General features: G+C 39.4%; 1 protein-coding gene and 1 long non-coding RNA gene across 12 annotated transcripts in view; one reads left to right on the top strand and one right to left on the bottom strand.

The window, feature by feature from the left end:
* Positions 1 to 14,281, bottom strand: part of BNC2 (basonuclin 2) — a 350,521-nt gene extending 336,240 nt beyond the window's left edge. For 2 of the 7 annotated variants that reach the window (XM_032097398.1, XM_032097396.1), the window contains exons 1-2: positions 13,093 to 13,209; positions 7,898 to 7,999 (exon numbers count right to left, since the gene is read on the bottom strand). In XM_032097398.1, the coding sequence (XP_031953289.1) occupies positions 7,898 to 7,924 (27 nt within the window). In that variant the 5' untranslated portion in view covers positions 7,925 to 7,999; positions 13,093 to 13,209. Of the gene's footprint in view, positions 1 to 7,897; positions 8,000 to 13,092; positions 13,210 to 14,254 lie in introns of those variants that run through there. The other 5 variants (XM_032097390.1, XM_032097395.1, XM_032097394.1 and 2 more) reach the window with 4 other exon arrangements.
* LOC116438441 overlaps positions 13,433 to 23,996 on the top strand; it is a 50,074-nt gene continuing 39,510 nt past the window's right edge. The window contains exons 1-3 of one of the 5 annotated variants that reach the window (XR_004237739.1): positions 13,433 to 13,618; positions 15,069 to 15,175; positions 17,363 to 17,669. This is a non-coding gene — a long non-coding RNA (uncharacterized LOC116438441). Of the gene's footprint in view, positions 13,619 to 13,903; positions 14,161 to 15,068; positions 15,176 to 17,362; positions 17,670 to 23,996 lie in introns of those variants that run through there. The other 4 variants (XR_004237740.1, XR_004237738.1, XR_004237741.1 and 1 more) reach the window with 4 other exon arrangements.

Raw genomic sequence — 23,996 nt, 5'->3', positions numbered from 1 at the left:
TCTGTGCCTGTGCTTGATTAGCTGCACAGTAAAGAAGTTCTTCCTCATGTTCAGGTGGAACTTCCGGTGCATCAGTTTCTGCCCACTGACTCTCATCCTATTCCCTGGCAGCACCGAGCACAGCCTGAATCCATCCTTTCGACACCTCCCTTCAGACAATTGTATGCATCGATGAGGTCCCTGCTCAGTCATCTCTGCTCAAGGCTGAACAGGCCCCGCTCCCCCAGCCTTTCCTGATAAAAAGATGCTCCAGTCCCTTAATCACCTTTGTCACCCTCTGCTGGATCTGCTCCATCAGCTCCATGTCTCTCTTGCACTGAGGATCCCAGAACTGGATGCAGAGCACCAGATGTGCCTCCCTAGGGCTGAGTCCAGGGGGAATATCTGAATGCATTTATGTATGTATGTACTGTATGCATACCATGTATATGAGCGTAGGTATCTATGTTTGTGTATATTTATATGTTAACGAGTTTATATGGAAATATGGTGTATGCACTTACCATAATATGTTGTATAAATATCTACACACACAAACACAAAGAGGAAAGTTGCAGCAGAATTTCTGAAAGTTTTTCCTTCTAGTCCATCTGCAGGTCATCTTTCTATACTGGCCACTGGTAAGTTTTTCACAAACATTAAGTTGCTTCTCAAAATAACTTTGCATTAAATTTAAGCATCAAATCAAAATCATTCTCGCAACATGTAAAACAAAAGAAACATACAAACTTAGTACTAGCAAGGGCCCTCTGTCAATGAGTCCGAAATGTGCTAGCCACACTAGAACACATTTGGAGATGAGATAGGAACTTCTACGTCAGTAACAGCCAATAAGTAGACACCAGGGAAATATCTCAATGAAATTTAGAGGTGCTCCTCTAAGAAGGTGATTTGGCCAACAATCCAGCTTAAGTGCCTCTACACCAATGCATGCAGCATAGGCAGCAAATAGGAGTAGCTGGAAGCCACCGCACTGCTAGAAAGTTATGACTGAGGTGCCATTACTGAAACTTGGTGGGATGAATCCCATGACTGGACCCTCTGGGAAACTGCCCTCAGGGGCAAGGAAGTAGAACACAGCTGGCAGATCTTTAATGAAGTCTTCCATAGAGCATAAGACCTAGCAAGGCTCAGGAACGAGAATTCGGGCAAAGAAGGCAGGAGATGGTATGGCAGAATAGGGAACTGTTGGTCAAACAGTGAAAATGCAGTGGCAGTGAAGCAGGGACAGGTCTTCTTCCTGGGAAGAGTGCTGGGGTGCTGCCCAGTTATGAAGAGATGGGGTGAGGAAGACCAAGGCAAAAGTGCAGTTCGCCTTGGCAAGGCACACAAAGAATCACAAAGGCTTCTACAGATACGTTAACCAGAATGGGAAGGTCAGAGAAGGTATACCCCCTCTGACAAACAAGTTGGAAAACTGGTAGCAATGGATGAGGAGAAGGCTGACAACTGAACAACTTTTTGCCTCAGTCTTCACTGGCAACTTCTCTTCCCACACCTCTTGAGTGGATGAATCTCACAACAGGGATTGGGGGAGCAAAGTGCTTCCCACTGTAAGACAAGATCAGGTCTGTGACCATCTGAAGAACATAATCACGCATAATTCTATGGGACCTGATGAGATGTATGCCATACTCATAAGGAAATTGACTGATGTAGTTGCCAAGCCACTCTTCATGGTGTTTGAAAAATCATGGCAGTCAGAGGAAGTCTCAGGTGACCGGAAAGGGGGAATCATTGAACCCATTTCTAAAAGGCCAGAAAGAAGGACCCTGGCAATGACCGACCTGTCATGCCTGGGAAGATCATGGAACAGATCCTTCTAGAAGCTCTGCTAAGGCACATGGAAGTCAGGGAGGTGATTCGAGACAACCTGTACTGCTCCATCAAGGGAAAATCTTGCCGGATCAACCCAGTGGCCTTCTATGATGAGTGACGACATCAGTGGACAAGGGAAGGGCTATGGACATCATTTATCTGGACTTCACATAAGTTCCTTGACGCTATTTCCCACAATATCCTTTTCTCTAAATTGAAGAGATATGGATTTGGTGGATGGACTGTTTGGTGGATAAGGTGAATAAGGTGGACGGTTGCATTCAGAGGGTATTGGTCAATGGCTCCATATCCCAATGGACACCAGTGACAAGTGGTGTCCCTCAAGCGACAGTATTGGGATCAGTGTTATTTAATGTCTTCAGTCATTAAATCAATAACTTTGATCAATGGCACAGACAGGGGAATCGAGTGCATCATCAGCAAGTTTGAAAACGACACCAAGCTGAGTGGTGTGATTGACACCTGATGGCCAGGATGCCATCCAGAGGGTCCTGGACAAGCTCTAGGAGTGGGTCCATGGGAATCTCATGAGATTCAACAAGGTCAAGAGCAAGGCATTGCACCTGGGTCAGGGCAAGTCCCGGTATCAACACAGACCAGGGAATTAAGGAAAGAGAGCACCCTTGAGGAGAGTGACTTGGGGGGCTTACAGGGATGAAAAGCTGGACATGAGCTGGCAATTTGTGCTTGCATTCCAAAAAACTAACTTTATCCTGGGCTGCATCCAAAGCAGCATGGGCAGCAGGCCAGGGAGGGGATTGTACACCTCTGCTCTGCTCTGGTGAGACCCCACCTGCAGTGCTGCATCCAGCTCTGGGGTCCCCAGCACAGGGGGGACATGGAGCCGTTGGAGTGAGTCCAGAGGAGGGCTGACAAGTTCATTATAGGGATGGAGCACCTCTCCTATGAGGAAAGGCTGATACAACTACGATATTTCAGCCTGGGGAAAAGGCTTTGGGGTGACCTGAAGTCACCCCAAGTACCTGAAAGGAGCTTATAAGAAAGATTAAGAGAGACTTTTCATATAGAAGTGTAAGGGTAATGGCTTCAAACTGAAAGGGTGTAGGTTTAGTCTAGGTATTAGGGAGAAATGTGTTACTGTGAGAGTGGTGGGGCACTGGAACAGCTTGTCCAGGCAATTTGTGGATGTCCTGCCTCTGGAAAGTGTTCAAGGCCAGGTTGGATGGGGTTTTGAGTAATCTGATCTAGTGAAAAGTGTCCCTGCCCATGGTGGGGGGTTGGAACTAGACAATCTTCAGGGTTCCTTCCAACACTAATCATTCTATGATTTTACGATTTTGCTTGTTATGAGCTAAATTTGTGTTTCTTTGTTATAAACTTATCACAACAAGAGCAAAAACAATCCTAAAAACTGCTTGAATTTAAAACTGAAGTCTGAAGGTGAATAGTTGTAACCCTCACATCCTTGAGGCTGAACTCTAGGTGAGGGTTAAAACTATTGTTGTAAGGTGAGGACAAGAGTAGTTCTCTTGACTCCACCACCCAGCAAGCTTCTCTCTTGCAACTGTCTGACCTAGTGTAATTATATTCTTTGTGAGTGTGGCAAGAGCTTCATGAGAAGAGTGATTTTTTTTGACCCTCCATGTTTGACAATGAGAAGACATTAACTGCCTGTGTGTTCCATAGGTTTGTCTAACAGACTCAAAAATCCTCTGTAGAGCCCAGAGGCTTCCAAATACTGCATGGAACTCACAAATTATACAAAATTCATCCCACCATACTTCCCACACCTGTGAATCATTAGCAGGAAAAGAGCCATGAAATTCCACATACAAGTAACATGAGAGAACGTGAAAGTTGTGCACAGTTGGAAAGAGGCAAGCCTCTTGTCCTGCTGCTGGGGTGACTAGAGATAGAATGTCCAGGTCCTTCCAGCATTATACTATCAATCTCACCCACCTCCTTCCCTGCTATCACCTGCATCAGAGACCCTATTATTCATCTCTTGTTTTTAAAAGACTACTACTAGAGCATTCACAAAGGCTGTCCATCAATCTACAGGAGATGGTGAGCAGTTTCTTCCCATTTTATGACCCCCAATCCAAACCACAAAGAACCAGAAGATCACTCCCATCCCTGCTACTGTCATACTGACCACACCACTGCAAAAGTGTCCACTCAGGAACTGAAGAAATTCTTGCTTATGAAGAATCATCTGATATCACAAATCCCTTAAATATACCAGCTGATAAATGAGATTCACCACTGATACACAAACTAGTATGAGTTACATGTAGATAAGAGTAAATATTGAAGGTTGTAACTTATGTTCCAAAGGCAAAAGTTAAAAAATAAGTGTCATTTAAGTAAAGGAACAGAAACCTTTAAATCACACATCACTTATCTGCTATTGCTTCCTGTTCCTACTTAACTTTCTTGCTGTCTTACCATGTGAATTACATTAGCTTAGACTTAAATTCACTTAGAAGCTTTTAGTTACATAACATATGTAATTCTACACACTGAGTTTTAATATTTGCACCAAAGTGAGAGGAAAATCTTAATGCCAATTTCTGTACTGAAAAACATAAATTACTCAGACTCTTCACACTGCTTATATAATCACTTAGCCAACTGGCTTGTAGTGTCATTTATTTTGATCAGGCATATTTTGTGGGATATCAGAAACAGGGTATCTTCAAAAGCTGGCTCAAAATACAGCTGCTAACTGAAATATAGTTACAGCCTAACAAAAAAGTTGAAAGTTTTCACTTTTACTTATGCAGTATTTGCTATTTTTTTCTAATTCTTAGCATCTCTAGCAGAGCAGCAAAACATTTTCCAAAATGCTCTCTAGGATTCCGTACAGAATCTCATTCTGGAGAGTTAAGTATTATCAGTAGACTTTTAGAAGCATATAATTGGCATCAGAACAGTAAAAAAGCACTGCTCAGCTGTATTGTAAACTATAAATTACTGTTCATAATAATAACTTTCCAAACATACAGTTGGGGTATATGCCCACTTGACTAGTATTAGGAATATACCTGCAACTCCACAGTGAGATGAATAACAAAACCTTTCTTTAATAAAATTGGCACACTGCCACTACAAAGTCAATGGAGTTAGACCAGAAAGAGTCTATCAAAACAACTACACAAGTAATTACTTAGTAATGAAATTTTACATGTCTTAACAATAAAGAGTGAAAAAGCACTTTCAGGAAAATATTTTCCTTAGTTCAAAAATGGCACTAATCAGGGGTTCCAAATTAATTTACCTTAAATTTATTATACCTCAATTCAATTTCAAAGTAGTTTTATTGCAAAAAAATCACCAGGCTAGTTACAGTAAAGAGAAGTGGTTCATCATGCTGAGCACATCTTTCTAAATGTCAAATGCTACATTTCAACAGGAAAATTTATTTGATTCCTAACTGGCCCTTTCATCTTTGATTTGGAAACCATGTAGTAAGTTTTAGACTCATCAAAGCTAATATCAGTCTAGTAATGAAAGGATGTTTTAAACTAAGGGAACTTTTATATTTGTTCCAGATCATGTCTGAAGATTTTTTTTCCATTTAAATATTTGTCTAATTCAAATCACAAAATACAGAAGCTTCTCTTTTAATTTCAGGAAACCGGAATGAAGTATCAGCGTCACAAATGTTTCCAGTGTTTGAACAAGAAATATAAAAAGACTACTTTTGCTGAATTTTCTCTTAAATGCATTTTTCTTTGGATGCACTTGTTCCTACAACCAACTATTATACCGCTGGTCACTTTGGATTCTATGTTCTGAATTAAAGCAAAAGGTGCAGCCAGGCCTTATTTCTTTAACATAAAAATATCAAGAACTAAAAAGCACAGAATTCCTATTAATGAATGATGACCACTCATACTTTCAGGTGATGTTAATCGAAAATGTTCATCTGAAATAAGGAAGTTTTAAAGAATTTTCCTGTAGCCCACTAGATTTACAATCTTCAAAATCTTCCTAGCATGCTATGAAAAGTGCAAAGTAGGTGACTAGACTTTATTCAACAGTTTAACAAAACTTTAACTCCACTGGTTTCAGTGGCTTTACTCCCACTTTCAACCTTGCTGTGAATAGGAGCAATATGAGAGCCTAATGTTTTATATAGAATGAAGGAGTGCTATTAAAATTATAATTTAACTATAAACATATAGGCCTAATTTTGTTTTGGCTGAAATCTCCTCATGAAAGTTGTATGAAGTTATACATCATATTGTGATAATGCTACTGATAAAAATGTAACTGAAATGCATTCTAAAAGGTCAGCTAGAGGGAAGTCAGGGATAAGCATGTATTTTTTGCTATTATATAAACTGAGAGCTCAGAGTTCACTTAGATTTGGTTAACAGGATAAGATGGGCTTCAAGAAACTTCAGAAGCAAAATGTATGTGAATATTCTGCTGGATTAAATGGAGGATGTGCCTCAGTAGAATGAGGAAGTTGCATCACAACTAGTAATTTTGGCTCTTTGGGTAGCAAATGTAGAATAAACTATTTAGATGGCCCTAGGTATTCTTAGCCAAATTTATGCCTCAGAAAAGACCATGACAATGCTTTTACAAAATCAAGAGTGAACTTTCAAGTTTTCCTAAGAGGAATATTTTAAAATGTATCGCAATCCATATTAGCAATTTTTTTTAAAGTAATTTGGAAGATTTGCAGCTTTTGATCCAAAAACAATTAAATACAAACAATTGTCATAATGTGTATTATTGAGGACAATTTAAAGTACATTTTAGCCTGGCAGCTTAAAAAGTGAAAAGCAAACATTTCTAAGTCATAGAAAGCATATTTTCTTTGAAAATCGCACTTAAATGAAACTAACGTGATTGACAAGTACCTTGCAAGCAAGCCTTGGCAACACTTAGTGCAAATCCATCTCTTCACCATTTTAAGAGAAATTCCTTCACAACTGTTTGTCTTTGCAATAACTCCTACAAAGCTCATTAGTGCCAGCCTTGGTTTATCCCCCATGTTGTGCATTTATCTCTGGGATGCATTATCAACATGTGGCACATGTCCTTGACATGCACAGAAGAGTTGCACCCCAGGATAGCAGCATGCATGACAATAGTGTTGACTCTTACTCCTTTATGGTTGCTGGGATGTAACCGAGAAATCTAATAACTGTGACAGTAGGCCTTTAGGTTTCTCCTTGCCTTTCCAGACAGTGAAGCTGCACAGACACTAATGAAAGGTTAAATGAATAGGAATAGCTGACAAGAGGTACAATAAAGAAGGGACTTGGTAATCCACAGACACTGAGCAGAGATCCTTGGCTCAAGCCGAGAAAGGACAGCACATCGCCGAGTCACAATATTTAAAACAGCTTGCTATACACAGAGGCTTTTGTGTCTGGGTACATGTCTGGCTTTGGAAGAAAAAAAAAGATACTGAAAAGAGATTTCAGCATGGGGCACTTTGGCAAATGTCAGGTCACAAAAGGGAAAAATGTTTTTTGTTTGCTGTTACATCTTTGTATTCAACAGTAAAGAGCATTGACTAAGAGCACAAATCAAAAGTTTCAAAATAATACATATTTGACATATAATAAAGTTGCAACACTAATTCAGTGTGATTCCAGCTGACAGCATGACGGGTGTTGTACATACACCCAGCTTCATTTACAGCTGATAACAGTGAATAATATGCTTTGCATACCCTTTAAAACTTCCCATAGCTGAAGATTTTCTAACAGGCCTCGCTTCTACAGTTTTATATGCAGCAGAACAGTAAACCTAACCAATTGCAATACTCTGCAAAAACATAGCTGAACTTCCAGACAGTGCACCAGACCATGGTGACTTAAAAACTTTTTAGTGGTTAGCTTATGGCATTTTGATTTCACTTCGCTTGTGACTTACAAATCAGCACTATGAACATTCTAGTTTTCATAATGAAAAAATAATTGCAATGCCCAGCATGGTTTTAAAACTTCTCTAGCTTTTTCATAGTTTTCTACAAAAATGTGATTTAAGTACATAGTAGGACATTAAAAAAAATTAAAGAAACAGGAAGAACTCTCTAAAGTAACGAATCAGAAGCAAATCTGATCGTTACCTGAATTTGTGTGAGTTCTTTTTCCATAACATATTTCAAGAGAAAAGTACTGAAATAGATGCTGCAGATGAAAAGAATTCTCTCTCAAAATCCTTGATTTACCTGGAATAAAAAAAAAAAAGTATTTACATATCTATCTGGAGTATAAAATATACATATTTATAATATGTGGTGAGAGCATTATGGGAAGATTCTAAATGAGAGAACCTCTTTGAACAACCACATTAAATTACAGCAGAAGTCCTGAGTGTACTAAGATTCTAATAATCAACAAATAAAGGGTTTTACTAGCACAGCACATAATGAGAGCTACTGTGTGAGAGATAAAGGAGACAAATATGGTACTTTATCTCACTGGATTATGTAATTTACTGAAATGGTAAATAAGTTTGTCCAAAGTAATACTTATAAAAGCTGCCATATAAATATTAAGCAGCAATTATGATCAATGCATTTTTAGAAAAAAATATGTCAGAATTTAGGTGGGATGAAACTGACACAGAATACAAGGTTTAGACAGATGCTTTTTATTAAGCCATGTTAAATGCTATTCTTCTAAATTAAGTACAAATTCCTGGCTAGATTAGAAAGTTATACACATTTCCAAAATGACAGATACACTCTATTTGTTTTGTATTTTATGAGGAACCTTTTGTATTTCCAGACACGCACATTTTTTTCCTAACACATACTAATAGCAGACATTAAATCAAATTAAATCATTAAATAAAAGGTTCTGTGCAAACCTGCAGACTGAAAGTCAGGACTCTCATTAAACAATATTCAGTGATGAAAAGACTTCACATTCTAGTGACACTGTCCAAAGTGCAAAAGGGAAAGGGACACTGCCAGAAACGCCCATCTTTGAGACGAAAGAAAAATAAATTTGGGTTTTGTACAAAATCCAATGTTTTACTTGGACTTGTTTTAATGTAATTGCTTTGCTGTTGGTCATTTCTGCTTTGTTTGAAATTCACAAGATCTGTAGTCAGCCACAAATCCTACTGACATACACAGATACATAACACAAAATAAAGCCATCTCAAAGTCTAATTTCTAGATCTTTGGCTTTGAAAAATAGTTAGCAGTTCAGCTCTCCCTTATTCAGAATATTTTTCCCCTTTTTCTTACCTATGGCATATCTAATAAAATCTGGAAGCTCCCTCTAGCTCTCCAGAGGAGCTTAACTGACCAATGATCCTTTACAGTTCCTTTCCATTTTCAAAAGCAATACTGAGAGAGAGTGAGAGCAGTATTTCCCTTACATAATACGTGTTCTTGTTTCCATTCAGCAGTGTTTTCAATTCTACAACTTGAAAGGATGTGGATTATATGTGAGAACATCTGCTATGAAATACAGAAAGTTAAATACTGCTTTCTCCTGTGCAGCATACTAAAGACCCTCTTAATCATTTCCAACTTACGCTTTATTTACCAAATTCTGATTTGAAATCTTACATTGTTTGACAACCTAGCCATGTATATATTTAAACACACACACAGAGACACACACACACAAACACACCTCCATTCCACTTTCCAATTACCAAGTGCAAAAGCATGTAAAAAACCTGACGGATAATACTATAGCTCCATTTAGAATCCAGATTTTAAGCAGAGAATGTTAGTTAAAATCAATTTGTTGGCATATGCTGGTTTTCCAGAAAACCAGTAATGCCAGTGGTAATTTGCTGACTATATTTTCACCTACCATAATATTTACACATACCATTTGTAATGGCTTTTATTGTTTAATCTCCACTGCATTTCAATATTGGATACTATGGAATTACAGTTATTTAGCAGGCTATAAATAATGTAGTTGGCATGTGCAATTGATATTTAAAATGTCTTACAACTGTAAAAGCCTCATTACAGACTAGCAAATCATTTCTAACAAGCAAGTTCAACTGACAAACACCAAAGCAAACCTGCAGTCTATGCTGCAAGCATGTTTGTTTTATTTAAATGATACACATTTAAAGCAGTGTGCAATGGACCATCGGTACAAACTTTATTAAATACGAAAGCGAAGTTCCAAAGTAATATGGTTATTTGAAGTTTTTGAAAATAAAACTGTAATATTAAAAATAAAAGGAATTCTCAGCAACAACAGAAAGAATAGCTTGCTTTCCCCTCCTCCCTCTATGAGCTAGTGTCCAATTTCTTCTTTTCTGAACAGCTGTATTATCCAACTTAAGTTGCTCTGCTAATTTCAGTCCCACAAGGACTAACTTGGAAGGCAAAAAAGTACTAGAAAAGATCAATTTGCTGGGAAAGATCAAATGAGAAAACTGTGGGGACAGCACCAGGTCACAGTATGAAGAGCTAAGCAGACCTGTTCTTCATTAACTTAAGCTCCCCTGGGATGTCACACACTACCTGTCCATAGGCTTATTGAACCGCCTAACCCTCATCTCTGTACCATTCTTCTGGGCCCAAGTGAATCATATCCTGCTGCTGACAAGTTAGCAGGGGACTGCGGCTGCAACATGAAAGTACTTTTCTTTCTTGTCTAAATCAGGCAGATTTTTGAAAAGAGGACACAGCACTGACTCGTGACATGGCAAGATGAAATGAGAGGTCTGGGCTGGTCTTCGAGCTGTGTAGATAAAAGTAATCAAATGACACTCCTGGAATGCAAATTGGCATTCTTGACTGCAGCAATTGCACAACCATGAAACATCTCTGACAGCAAGCAAGATTAGGACAAAATGTTATGTAAAGCACTGAACTCAAAAACTCACTAGAAAATTCAAACTGTAACATTTACATTTTTATATAGCAATAGCCATCTCTGCTTTTGTCTGCTTCTTTACTTTGTTTACTGCGATCGCATAGTCGTCTGTCTCAAGGGCCTCAACAATAAAAATGTAATGCGATTAAAGGCATATAGATCTGCTCCTAGAAGTTTTTCCCCCTAAAATGTCACACTGTTGTATTTTTTACAAAACATTGTATCAAGGCAGGGTTTTTCTATTACGTGTGCAAGGATATGTGCTTAAGGAACACTTTCACAATCCTAAGTCTCAAAAGCAGTTTCAAAATTTGCTCATAACATATAGTTTATAATTTACCCCTTTCTACACGTGGATCAGGTAAAGATGAGTCATTTGAAATATTTAGCAAGTTTTAAAATTCATGTGATTTAGTATTTTAAAGCCGAACATACATAGAGCTAGTTGCTCATTAATACTGGACAGTTTAAAATGAAACTACAGTGTATCAGAGAGGACATATGCCCCATTAAATTTCAGATTAAAAAAACCTGCCATTTTTAAGGGCAAGGAATGTTCCACATACTTTTGCAGGAACCTGGTATTCTTGTGCAGATCTGCTGATCAGGTTTATTAAATATTACCGTCTAAAATGAACTCAGTAATTATGTGAACACATTTGTACTCTGAAACTGACAAAAATGCTACGCATTTTATAATTCGTCTGTAGAGATGGGTCATGATGCAGAGGGGGAAATGGAAGACAGTGAGAAATATAAGCCCACTTCCACTAAAAAATATTTCAACAACTGCTATTTATAGTTAGCATACAGATTAAGAAAAGAAATAAGTAATATCCTGCTTTGATTTCATACTTAAAAAATAGCTTCAAACCATTTTAACCATCAGACACACAAAAAAGACGCTCGTTGCCACTTTAATCCTGGGTACACCAGATTACTACATGATGTCTTTTGTGCATCAATTTTACAACAGCTTGACTCTAGGGTAAATGGGAACCATCATAAATCGCATGCTGCTTTCAAAACCACTTTAATTTCTGTCAGTGTTACTGTAACCACAGTCCTGGGCACATGCTGCTTTTTCCCTCTCTCTCTCTTTTTTTTTTTTTTTTTTTTCCTTGTTGTCTACATTTGACAGTTGCATCTCCTACACACCAATCGTGGCTTTGATCACTGAAACAAGACATGTCATGTTAGGGACAGAAGGGAAAAACACAAACCCTCCATCGTAAACTCCATTCACACAGATATTCTTTATCTATAGTTTGAGCACTGTATATACACACATACATGTATGCATGCATAAACATACACACATATGTAGATAGAGACAGAAATATATATATATACACACACTTGTGTGTGTGCATGTACATATGTATGCATATTCAAGGCACACAAGACAGCTCTGTAACATCCCTGGGTGAGGTGACAAAAGCTGACTGAAAGCAGAATGGTAGTCAAACAGAGACTGGAAACATACTACTTCATTGAATATGGGATGATCACTGTACATCATTAGCTGAAGTCGATCCATGTGTTAATGTGAACAGTTATCATTCTGCATGTTAAGTGTACTCACGGCTTAAATGAGCTTGTCTTTCGCAGCTGTTTAACCTATCCTCGCATCACAAACCAGACAAACGGACTTCAGTCAAATTAGGTCCTTGGCCATTTCGACTTTTAATTTTTAAATTAAAAGCCCAAATCCTGCTTTGCAAAACCTCTACTTGTAAAGGAGACGTGCATTTATACAGTACATGAAATAAGCAGCAAAAACTTGTTCAAAGGTGGTTTTTGAGGGGCTCCACCTTCCCCTTTACAGTTAGGGCATCAGCATAACTCTGCAAGTTCTGTTAGCAATCGCTGACTGGAGAGGTGCAAACTGCAAGCACATGCACAACAAAAAAAAGGAGTTTCGGAGGGAAGGTGGATTTACACTCCTGTCTCCCTGCCGCAGGCGATGTTTCACGCGCAAACACACAGCTCCTTCCCGCTCTCAAAGGTTACCTTTACACTATGTGCAAACCGTACTCATTTCCGAGCAGAAGGTGGTGGCCAAAATAGATCAGACCACCGTATGTCCGACTCAACCCCACTCCACCTTTTCTCTCCCTCCCTCCATCCGCAAACACTTTTTTTTTTACACTAGCTCCTGATCTTTAGTGAAAGGAAGGAGGCGGTAAAAAGCATGTGGCCATCCCATTTCAATCCCCCAAACTCACTTAAAAGTTTAGCACAACCTCTTAGACATTTTTCCCCCAATCCACGCAGCACAGAGCTGATTTATTTATTTATTATCCCCCTACTTCGCCTTGCCCGGCTGCTTGTTTCTTTGAAGGCTGAAACACACCGATAGCGAGCAGGGCTGCTTGTGTTACTGCACAATTTATTAATCAAATCAAACCAAAGTAAAGACTAGAATGAAAACGAAAGGCTGCTGGAAACTTCTTACCATCTCTGCATGCTGGTTGTCAAGTGCACCCCCTGTCTCTCGATCTCCTCTCAGCGGCAGTGCCTGCACCCTTCTTTTTGCCTCTGGGCTCTCAGTGCTACACTCTCTTTCCCCCCTCCCCCTTCACCTTCCTCCCCCACCTTCCCAGGTGATTTGAACTAAAAATGGAGATTAAAAAAAAATACTTTTCCCCCCTCAAAAAAACCAACCAAACAAAAAAAACCCCAACAAACAAAAAAAACAAACAAAAAAAAAACCCAAACAAAACAAAAGCCACACCACTAATCAACAACAGAAAAAATATATAAAACAGCAGCTGTAGCAGCAGCGACAGTCTCTCTCTCTCTCTCTCCCCCCCCCACCCCCCCCCTTTTCTCTCTCTCTCTCTCTCTCTCTCTGACTCTTTCAAAACTTCAGCCCCCAAAGTTCAGCCGGAGCAGCAGGGAGAAAGAAAGAGAAAGAGCTTTCAGCGGAGAGCTGGAAGTGATGGGAGGAGGGACCCAGGTTCGGGTCAGAGCCTCTACAGGTTGGTTTGTTGTTGTTGGGATCTGTGGCTGGGGAAGGGGAGGCGGCGGGGGGAGGCTGCGAGCGGGTCTGAGAGGGCAGCGCTGCTTCCTTCTAACCCCGCGCTCTCGGGCGAGGGCGGCAGGCAGGGAGGCAGAGGGGGTTACTTTTTCACGCACACACCCCCGACTGCTCTTTCCCCTTCCCTCTACTTGCTCCCTCCCCCGCAAACTTTCTGTGCCAGGCGGGGGCCGCGGCAGAGGCCGCCCGCGCCCAGCTGTCAAAAACACCCAGCGACCGCCGCCAACTTTGTGGCGAGGGCGGCCGGCGGCGCCGCGCGGGGCTGCCGCCCCTCTGCCTCCTCTGCCCCTTTCGCCTTCCCGTCCTCCGCCCCGCCGCTCCTCGAGCGGCTGCAGTCCCTCCCGCTGCTTCTCCTCTTCCTTATCGGCTCCAGGCACCGCCGGAGCGAGCAAGAGGGAAGGCGGCAATGCGAAAGAAAGCTGGAGGGAGGGCTGAGAGGGGGCAGAGAGACGGCGGAAAATGGAGCGTAGCCCAGAAGAGGGGGTAAGGAGCCGGAGGGGAAGAGGGAAGAGCGTTAGAAAGGAAGGGAAAAGTTAGGCGAAGTTTTTGCTCGTGGTGCCGGTTTCCCGCTTCCCACCCATTGCTCCATCAGCTCCCAGGGCTCTGCTGCGGCGGCGACGGCTGCTGCTCGGTGTGGGATCTGAGGAAATATTTGTAAAAGGGTGGGATTTTTTTTTTTTTTTTTTTCTGTGGAGCGGGGGGGCTGGGTAAGGGAGGCGGGAGGAGGTGAGCCGTCACGGTTGTACGTTCGCAGGGAACAGACAAGAGTCACATCTGTGTGTGACACGGAGCCAAACCGAGCGAAACCCTGCCCCGGCGGCGCCGTGGAAGCGCAGCCGCCACCGCGGCCCTGACTGGGCGCGCAGGCACACGGCGGCCGGCCGGGCGCGCTCCCGCGGGGCACGGGGCGGGGCGGGGCGTTCCGCGCCCTCCCGCGGCTGCCGGCGGACCGGCCCGCGCCGCTCGGCACGGAGCCAGCGCACGGCGCGGGGGCTCCGAACTGCCGAGCCTCAGTCCTCGCTGTCCCCTCGGAAACCTTCCCTTACCGGCTCGAAGCGCGGGTCTCCACGCGAGCCCCGCCGGCCGCGCCGAGGGGGTGGCAGAGCCGACCCTCGTCGCACAGGGTGCTCGGTCGGGGGAAGGTGGCTGAGGACTGTCAGGCTTCACCTGCGGGGACCGGCAGCCCAGCCCCGCTGTCCCTCGTGTCCTGCCTGAGAAGGCGCTGAGGGTCACCAGTGCGGTCAAAACCGGCTCCCTTCGTCAGGCGCCGTGTAAACACGAGGTTTATACACGAGGTTTAAACACGACCGGACCGTTAAAAAGTGCATGTAAGGAGAACTTTCCAGGCGATGTGAAACACAGATAGCACATTTTGCTCCCTTTTGGTGTAGCTGGACACTCAGATGACCTAGCAGGGACTGAGAAAAATTGAGAGGAGATGGGAGGTAGCCGTCTGCACTCCTGATTTTCCCTGCGTCTGCTATGGACTGAACTCACAGTAAGCCTGCTGTAATGAACGGCATGTCCCCGTGAATTGCCAACTTCCCAAGCTTGTTACCATATTCTGGCATCTTTGTTACTTGTGCATTTCCTATGCCTGTCAGAAGAGAGAAGGGTAAATTATCTGTACTAGTATCAAAACTAGTTGTTGATAAAACCCAATATTATATATCTCAATGCCTGCTTCTGTGGAAAATTCATTCTGTGTCCTGGGTATCTGTCGAATACCTTCATTAGGCATAATATGTATCAACTTGTGGACAGGATTTGCAGTGTCCACACTTCATCAGGATCTTTGAGAGCATGTTTCAGGCTCTAGATGACGATTCAAAAGGATTTTGCATTCATCAGGATTTGGGGTTTTTTATACAAGTGGCATGACCAATAAAGATTTTGAGTAATTTATTGTCGTTCTAAAAAAAAAAAAAAAAAAAAAATCACAGGACTAATTAAGCCATGACTTGGTGCGTTTTCTGTCAAAGGGGAGAGATAAGAAAAACCTTGTTAATTATTTCAAAGTCACATTTTATCGTACATAAAAACGCATTTGCCCTTTTGAACCAGGGAAGGGCCAAGAAGTTGCCAAAAAATCGTGTTCACACAGCCCCCTCGTGGTCAAAGCCTTCAGAGCCTCACAACCACCTCTACTCAGAGGAAGGAGGGAAGGGTCAAAGCAGCCTGATGCAAATTAAAAATAAAGCGCTGCAACCTTGGCTCGCAAAAGGCATGGTCACCTGCTAGAATAAAGATATGCCTTGCCTATTACAAGGCTAATCTTTACTGTGCAGTTTCACAGAAGTGAATCAAAGGTTATAAATGGTTACAGCTTTGTGAAAGTATTAGACTAGGTAGAAGGCCACTCAACTAAATTTAAAACCAGATGTCCTTACTACATTGGAAAACATTTTTTTTTTTTAACCGGGGCTAGGCGTTTGAAGGATATGTTTCTATATGCACTAAATTAGTAGATTACATTGATAATAACCTGTATCAATAAAGAAAAATTATCTAAGCTCTGATCTGTCATTTCAAAGAACCTGTAAGTGTAGCACAATCATTAATAGCTTCCAGTTACTTTATTTTTAAAGACTCTAAATAATTTTATATGAGAACTAATAAAGCTTCATAGAGTTACTCCTTTGTTATCTTGCTTGATATTTGATTCAGCATTTTTAAACCTTTTTTTTTCTTCTACCTGTCAATAAGCCAATGTCTTTTGTATTGGCAGTGTATTACAGCCTCTTGAAAGCTGATGAGGAGGTAAAATAGCTGGAGGCAAGTTGGCTGTTGGGAGTTCTGATTCTTGGGTTGACAGTGTGGGATTACAGGGTGAACATTGTGGATGGAGTAAGACACTTCTGCTTATAGAATCCGTACCAAAACAACTAACTGGTGTCATTTGAATACATAACATCATTAGTCTTCAGACTGAACAAGCTCCGAGTTTTTCTGAAATTTCACATCTTTCAAAGTCATGCTTTCAGTCACATGCACAATAGTGTTTTAAATTTCCACTGAGTTCTTGCTTTCAAGTTTGTCTACTATGTAGTATATTCTGAGATAAAACTAAGAAGATAGAGCACGTATTAAAATACTATACCATCCACATGCACAGCAACTTTTGTTTCTTTATACTGCTGCAGTGACTGTGAAATCAGCATGTCATTGATATTGCAGGAAATGACAACATACCTTTACTTGCTGTTCAGTCTCAAAAGACAGTGTACAAACTCATGGTGTGTCACAGGACTGTCTTATGACTTCTCAACGTGTGTAATTGTCTTAAATTTTGGATATTATATGCAAGGTTTCAGAGACTAAGTGCAAAGCCGAAACTTTGATTGGCTTCTTAGTCGAATTATATTTTTTCATGAAGAAAACAGTGTCTCTAACAATTTCAGCCTCATCAACAGGGATATATAGACAGCAGGTATTCCTCACTGTAGTTTTCCTTCAAAACCAGCTATGATCACCATAAAGACTTAGTAGTATTCCTTGTCTGAGATTCATTAGCAAGAACAAAGTTAGAAAGTAAAATAATTGTCTTCAGGTTTTTTTGTGTTTGTTTGTTGGGGGTTTTGGGAGTTTTTTGGGGTTTTGGGAGGTATTTTTGGTTGGTTGGTTGGGTTTTTTGCTTTTTGGGGTTTTTTTTGTTTGGTTGGTTTGTTGTTTTTGATTTTCACAGATTGGAGCACCAAGATATGGCAAATTAGAGTCTGAGTAGGAACTGCAACTTGAGAAGAATGGAAACATAATTCATCTAAATTGTGATGTCTCCAGAGTGTGGTATTTCTTTTCTGTCTTGATCCTGTTTCTCACAGAAGGAATTTATGGTTCACTTGAATCTTTTGCCCATTTTGCAAACCTGGTGGTGTGGTCCAGAGCATTTGCCCAACCAACAGAGCAGATGTGGAACATAAGGTACCAGAATCCTGAAAAGGACTACAGCAAGATGCTAAACTGAAATCTTCCATATTCTGATGTGTGGCAAGGTAAGACAGAGCACTTCTTGAGAATGGTATCATTGAAATGTAAATGAAAAAAGAATTTACTGGTAGAAAGAATCACCAACATCTCCAACTGAGAAATTATTCCCAGTCCTGAACATGAAACCTGTTTTCTGTAGTCCACAATTTGTACTGGAGAAAAGAATCCAATCTAAAAATACCCATCAATATTTTAGACCAATGTCATCACAAAGTCCTAATCTGATTATTAATTTTATTTAGGAACATGGCTGTACCATCCATATATCTACTGAATATTTGTATTAAATTCCTATGCTAAGTGTTACTTAAAACAGCTAGCCTAGATTTATAGCATGAATTACAAAAGATAGGCTCCTACTTTCTATTAGAGATTATTCTTTTCCCTTTTTTCTTTTTATTTTCTTCCTCTTTTTAGGCATTTTTGTTTGAGTGTTATGCTAGTTAGTCTATCAGATTATGATATTTGGGATACCACTGTCAATAATCTGATTAGGAGAGAATATCTGAGCATTTATTATAAAAAAGGGTCTAAAGGTTTCTTAGGCAAACTATAAATTTCCTCACAGAATTCGAAGTTTGACCTTATATTGGCAGAGTATCAAGGATGCTACTTCTGAAGGGGTTCACCTAAACCCCTTCATAGCTCTGAACCCCAGGGGACTGAGACAAGATGCGGAAAACTCAAGTTTAAAGTCAGTTGCACAGGATCACGCAGGAGCTTAGAAACAGGGGTAGAATCTAAGTCTCCAGGATGAAGTTTATCTGCTTCATCTGCTTTAACCACAGTTCCGTCTTTCTCTTTCTGTCTTGTTCATCACACACCTTAAAACTTCAGCAGTAAATTAAGCAGGAATATTAGGAAAGAAGCCCCCTTCATTATACAGGCATTCTGTTTAAAGAATGTCATGGTTTCTCTGTACTTGATACAGACACATGTTGCAGGAAGGAAACAGTCCATGATCATACCATTTCAGACGCTGTGTACTCATCACATCGCAGGGCTGAAACAATATTGCATAGACACTTATAAGAATAACATTTCTTAACTTCTGAACATATAACTTTCTAACCCCTGCTAGCCAGCTGTCAAAATTCAGTATTAAATTCATGAAAGTATGTCAAATAACAATACTGATACTGTAGTGTTCTGAGTGTAAAGTATTTTTGTCATGGACAAAGTGAAGTAAGAATAGCTAATTATCCTTTGCTTCTTGCACTAAAATACTGAAGGTGATTCAAAGCCTTTCCAGCACTTTAATGTTGCTTAGTCTTCCCAGTCATAATGGTTTTGGGGTATGAAAAAAGGTTGTCTGCAACTTATCCATCTTTTTTTCTTTTTGTACCATATCCTCTGTACCAAATATTTTCTAACACTCTTTTAGAGGTTGCTACCACACAGTTTGATTTATCCTAAGCTTTCCCCAAAGCATCAGCAGATGTTCTTTAAGACAAATATACTTCCAGTACTGTGCGAGCTCAGCTGAAAGAATATATATTAAAAGCAACAGATATAGATATTAGTTCGTAGTTCTACAACAGTTTTTGTAAGGGACGCTAGAAGGTTTTAAACATAAGCAAAGAAACAAAACTATTCAAGCACTTTATAGAGATGTAAGGAATACAGTACAGTAAGTTTCAGCAACTTGCTTAAAGTAGTAAAAAAAGTAAAAATAAATGGTTTGGATCTATTTGGTAGTTCTATTATCATCCTTTCTCCAATAAGAATACATATGTTTACATTTAAGAGCTCTCCAGATTGAAGTTTCTTCTTTCTCTGTTGTCACTTCCAATCTTTGTCCATCAAAATTGTTTTCTATAACTTAGTAATTGCTAGTCAGAGACCACACGTAGTGTTCTATATGCATTCTGGAATATGTTTCAGCTTATCTCATATAACACTTGAGGGTATTTTTCCCAAGTGAATCTCAATGTTTTTCAGTTCTCTTAGTGTTTTACCATTTGTTTTCCTTATATTACACCAGTCAAAAATGATTGCCTTGGAGAGTTAGTTGGGAGCACGATGGGAAAGTCTCTTTTTTCTTACCCAGTATAACTGCTTTAGTCTTGAACTCTAATTGTTGATGGGATTTTATTTCTTTCATCCTGGTATCTTACAATGAGTATCTGTGCACTTAGCTTGATCTCATAAATTAGTTTTAACAAATAAAATGCCCCAGTCAGAGCTAATAGTGACTGGGGGCTCAGCATCTTAAAAACATCAAAAATGTCAAATGCAATACGGCAGGGCAAATCACTAAATCTTTCATGCCTAGTCTTGAAAGATTCCTGCTAAGACTTCCCTACTTTTAGAAAAATTATTTTTCTGCTATTCACACCTTGCTTAAGTGGTGACAAAATATGGATGTGGCACCCTAAGCTGCATATAGTACAGAGCATTAAAGCAGGCTTGAAATAATGTGGCATAATTCCTCATCCATCATAACTTCTCTATTCATTTTTATTTTTATTTTTTAATAATTGCTTCAGATATTACAATACTATTTGATCTTCGAAAGAAAAGAAGGCAGAAGAATTGACAGCTTGATCCTTGACTTCTTACAAAAGACCAACTTTTAGATTTTGACCTCTCCTAGCAGTTCATTCAACTACTCTAATAGCAGATCCTTAATTGGTCTTGTTTGAACTTTAGCTTGATTGTAACCCTCACATCCAAAGATCTAGTTAGAATGCCAGGGACTCTCACTGCTTTTATTATAAACACTTTGTTGGGGACATCTAATAGACTTCCTGTATTTGTTTATTTTAGCGAGGTACAATTACAGAAAGAAGGTGTAGACTTTACTATTGGCATTACTTTAAATCTTAGGAACCTGGAGAAAATAGGAAATTAAAAATATTGTGTCCAAAAACTGGTTTCCTTTTTAAAGTAATTTTTCATCCATGCGCTTCTACCACTGGATCATAAGCCAAATACTATTTGCAGTTGACAGAGCTATCCAGATAGAATTTTGAATTTCCTTTCTGTTTATTGGCTGCCCCACTTCCAGTTAGTTTGATTTCACATCCAAAGTGTTGGTCTTTGACCTTGAACCAATTTCTCCAAATTCGTGGCCCCACCAGTGTAAGTGTATGTGTGTGTATGTGTGTATATGTATGAAATTAATATGAGGAATTTATTCCATGCATGTATGGATGGACAAGGAGAATAAGGGAAATAGTGAGCAGTTGTCTAAATGGTTCTTTTTGAACCCTCAAAATATTTTGGAGTCAGTTCAAACTTAAAATGTGGATCTTTCAACATTGGTAACTTGTAGTTTGTGAGTTTAAATTAATTACGCAGGGCAGGATAGTCTTTCAGTATATTTGATTTCGAGGATATAAAAATGTGACTTCCTACTTTGAAAGTTAATTGTGTAATTCACCCTACCAGTACTGTTAAGAAATACCTCTGTTCAGAGCAGTGCTAGAGATGATGAGGACAGGGCATTGGCTCTAAGGAAGAAACAAAGGAAGTTATCATTTGAAGGACTGCAAGAAACTGTTCTTTGTGAAATACTCTCACAGAAGGAGTAGCTATTCTTAGCGTATGACATTGAGCCTGTAGCAGCTGAGATTTTCTTTGTAAAATTATGCTCGGTACGCTGAATGTTTTAATTTAATTCTCTTGTTTGTGATTTCTTAGCGTGCCTGAAAAACTTTCATGTGCATGTATCCTCTATGAGTTCTGTAAATGAATGCACTATGTACAAGCAAAAGCCATTTTATGTTGGACACACATAAATAAAAATGGCTATCAGTACTGTGTTTGCCTTTGTGATCTAGACAGCATAAATTTTAAATTTTAAGCAGTTCTAAAATCTGCCCCAATCCAAGGATGCAACGTTATTTCACAGATCACTTTGATTAAGTCAAATTTCTTCTGCCTGACTTGTTACTGCAGATTAATGGTATTGCACTGGTAGCACATACACTGCTACTAAAGAAGAACTACCACAAACTATGACATAAGAACTATGACAACAACTCTTGCAAAGTTAGCAGTTCTGTGGCATCTTCAGTTCAGTGACATGTTCAGCAAATAAAATAGTTAAAATATCAGGTTTGTTACTCCTAATCACAGAATTAATTGAGTCTTCAGATAGCATGGCAGATACAGTCTTGTGGGTTTTGATGGTGTACTTTACTAAAGTACATGAATCCAAGCTTTATTGTCAATGCTTCCCTGTAATATTGTTGCTACATTGTTGCTATTTCCTGTTTTCAGTCTTTAGTAATATAGGATAGCCCAGGGTTTCAATCTGTTTTCTTCTCTCTCTTTTTTTCCCTTCTCCCTGAAAGTTTAAAGAGTGGTTGAAATACCATCCAAGTCACATTTTTTAAAAGGAAACTGCATAGTCTAGACTTTTCTAACTCAATTCGCGTATTTCTCTTAAAAGACAAAAAATATGTCCTTGTAACTTCTTCAGCTTCTTTTGAGACTTTACTCCTTTTACAGACCAGTCACAAATACACACATACACAAAAGATTGCTTAGTGATTTGTAAGAGATGTTGATAGAATTGAAACAATTGCTTTAAAATTAGAGCTAAAATAAATGCTGTATTTGAAAGGAAGTATGATCTTTAATTGGAGTGCCCCATTTATGCAGCAGAAAGACATAGACATCTGGTTCTCCATGTATAGTTTTAGGAGGCATTTAATTAGGAAATCTGTGTAGAAGCATAATACTGGATACGTTTTTCCAGACTCCAGAGGAAAATACTATTCATCAGGAGTGCAAGTAGCTCAGAGTCCCATTTTGCAACAAAGGGCCATCAAAACAAATACATAATGAGCTACTTCTGGCTCTTAAAATACTTCTTTCTCTATTTGTCTTATTCAAAACAATCTAACCTGCAGCCTTTAAAATATTTTTTTGTATTACTGTAAAGGCTAGGCCAATAATTTAGGCTCTAAATTTATTTACTTATACCAGGAAATGTTAATTCATTAATACAAAATAGCTGTAGATTACTGGTATCATGCCTTGTAGATGAAAAGCAGGTATTGTGATGGTGAGCAGGAGACACAAAACACCCAGCATCGCTACTGTGTATGACAAAGAGATATGTTACTTCACTTTAAACTGGATCTGTGCAGTCGGTATGTTGCCTTGAATTCATGTAATTGCGGAGTTTTGGATCTGGAACAAATCTCAGGACTTGTAATCTATTTTGAGACAAGATTATGTGTAGAACATCTCTATGACAAGTTGTTTCAAAATTTCCTAAAAAATTCCTCTATACTCTCCATAAGTGGCCTATTCCAGTACTTCACTGCCTTTAATGTTAGATTTTCCTAAGAGCTAAACAAAATACTATTTCTTATAAATAAGCTGATTCCTTCTTGTCCAGTCCTAGGCAGACTTCATAGAAGACTTTTGAACACTGGAAGATTTTTTTTCTCTTTTTTTTTTTTGAGTCTTCCACCTTCCCCATAGGCCTAACGCCTTTTCCTTCAAGCATTTCTCACGTGTTGTATTTCTGCAAATTATTAGCACTCTTGTTACTTTTCCCCGAGGACTACTGAATTTATCATAAATACCAGAAAGTTCACTAGTCTGATTTGCAAATAGTGCTCTAGCTGAAGCTTCATGTGATCCATAGGCAATAATTACCTATTTTAGTTGATATACAATATTCTTGGTAAAGCAGCTCAAAATGGCATTTGCCTCTTAATACTATACTGATCTACTCAGTTTATGTTCCACTCTAACTTGATCTAACTACTCTATCCGTAGTGCTGTGATAACAATGTCCAAGATGCTGGTCTTTCTTTTTAATTATTTTTACCTTATTCTGTTGTTCTTTGCCAGGAACTTTGAAACAAACTTTTTTTAGATTCTTTCAGTTTATCAAGATTATATAAAATATGCTCTGTCACCAAAGTCATTACTGAAATATGAAATTATGGTCAACCTTATAACTGTCAAAATCCTCTGTTCCATGCCATCTGTTTCAAGACAGCTGAGCCAAGTAATTGTGACTCTGCTGATCCAAGGATTGTCAGCTCAGTTACAAAAACAGTACAGATGTTATCAAATAGAACAGAAACCAAACTAATAAATGCTTTTACATGACTCTTGAAACCCATTGTAGGTAGTCTGGTGCTTCTGTGCAGAATTAGCTTCTATCATAAAAATCTTATTAATTCAGGTTTGACTACAACCTTGCCAACAGAGCACACTGGAGATACATTGATAAACCAGTGAAGATGTGTTGAAGTCTTCTCTGAAAACTACCTTGTAAGACCTATTTAAGATAAAAATTTTTGAGGATGCTAAAGTCTCTTTGGCTTGACACAAAGCTGTAGATTCACTTAACATTAGTA

The sequence above is a fragment of the Corvus moneduloides genome, chromosome Z (assembly GCF_009650955.1).
Source record: "Corvus moneduloides isolate bCorMon1 chromosome Z, bCorMon1.pri, whole genome shotgun sequence".
In the NCBI taxonomy this organism is placed as follows: Eukaryota; Metazoa; Chordata; class Aves; order Passeriformes; family Corvidae; genus Corvus; species Corvus moneduloides.
This window is presented reverse-complemented; position numbering and strand designations above follow the sequence as displayed.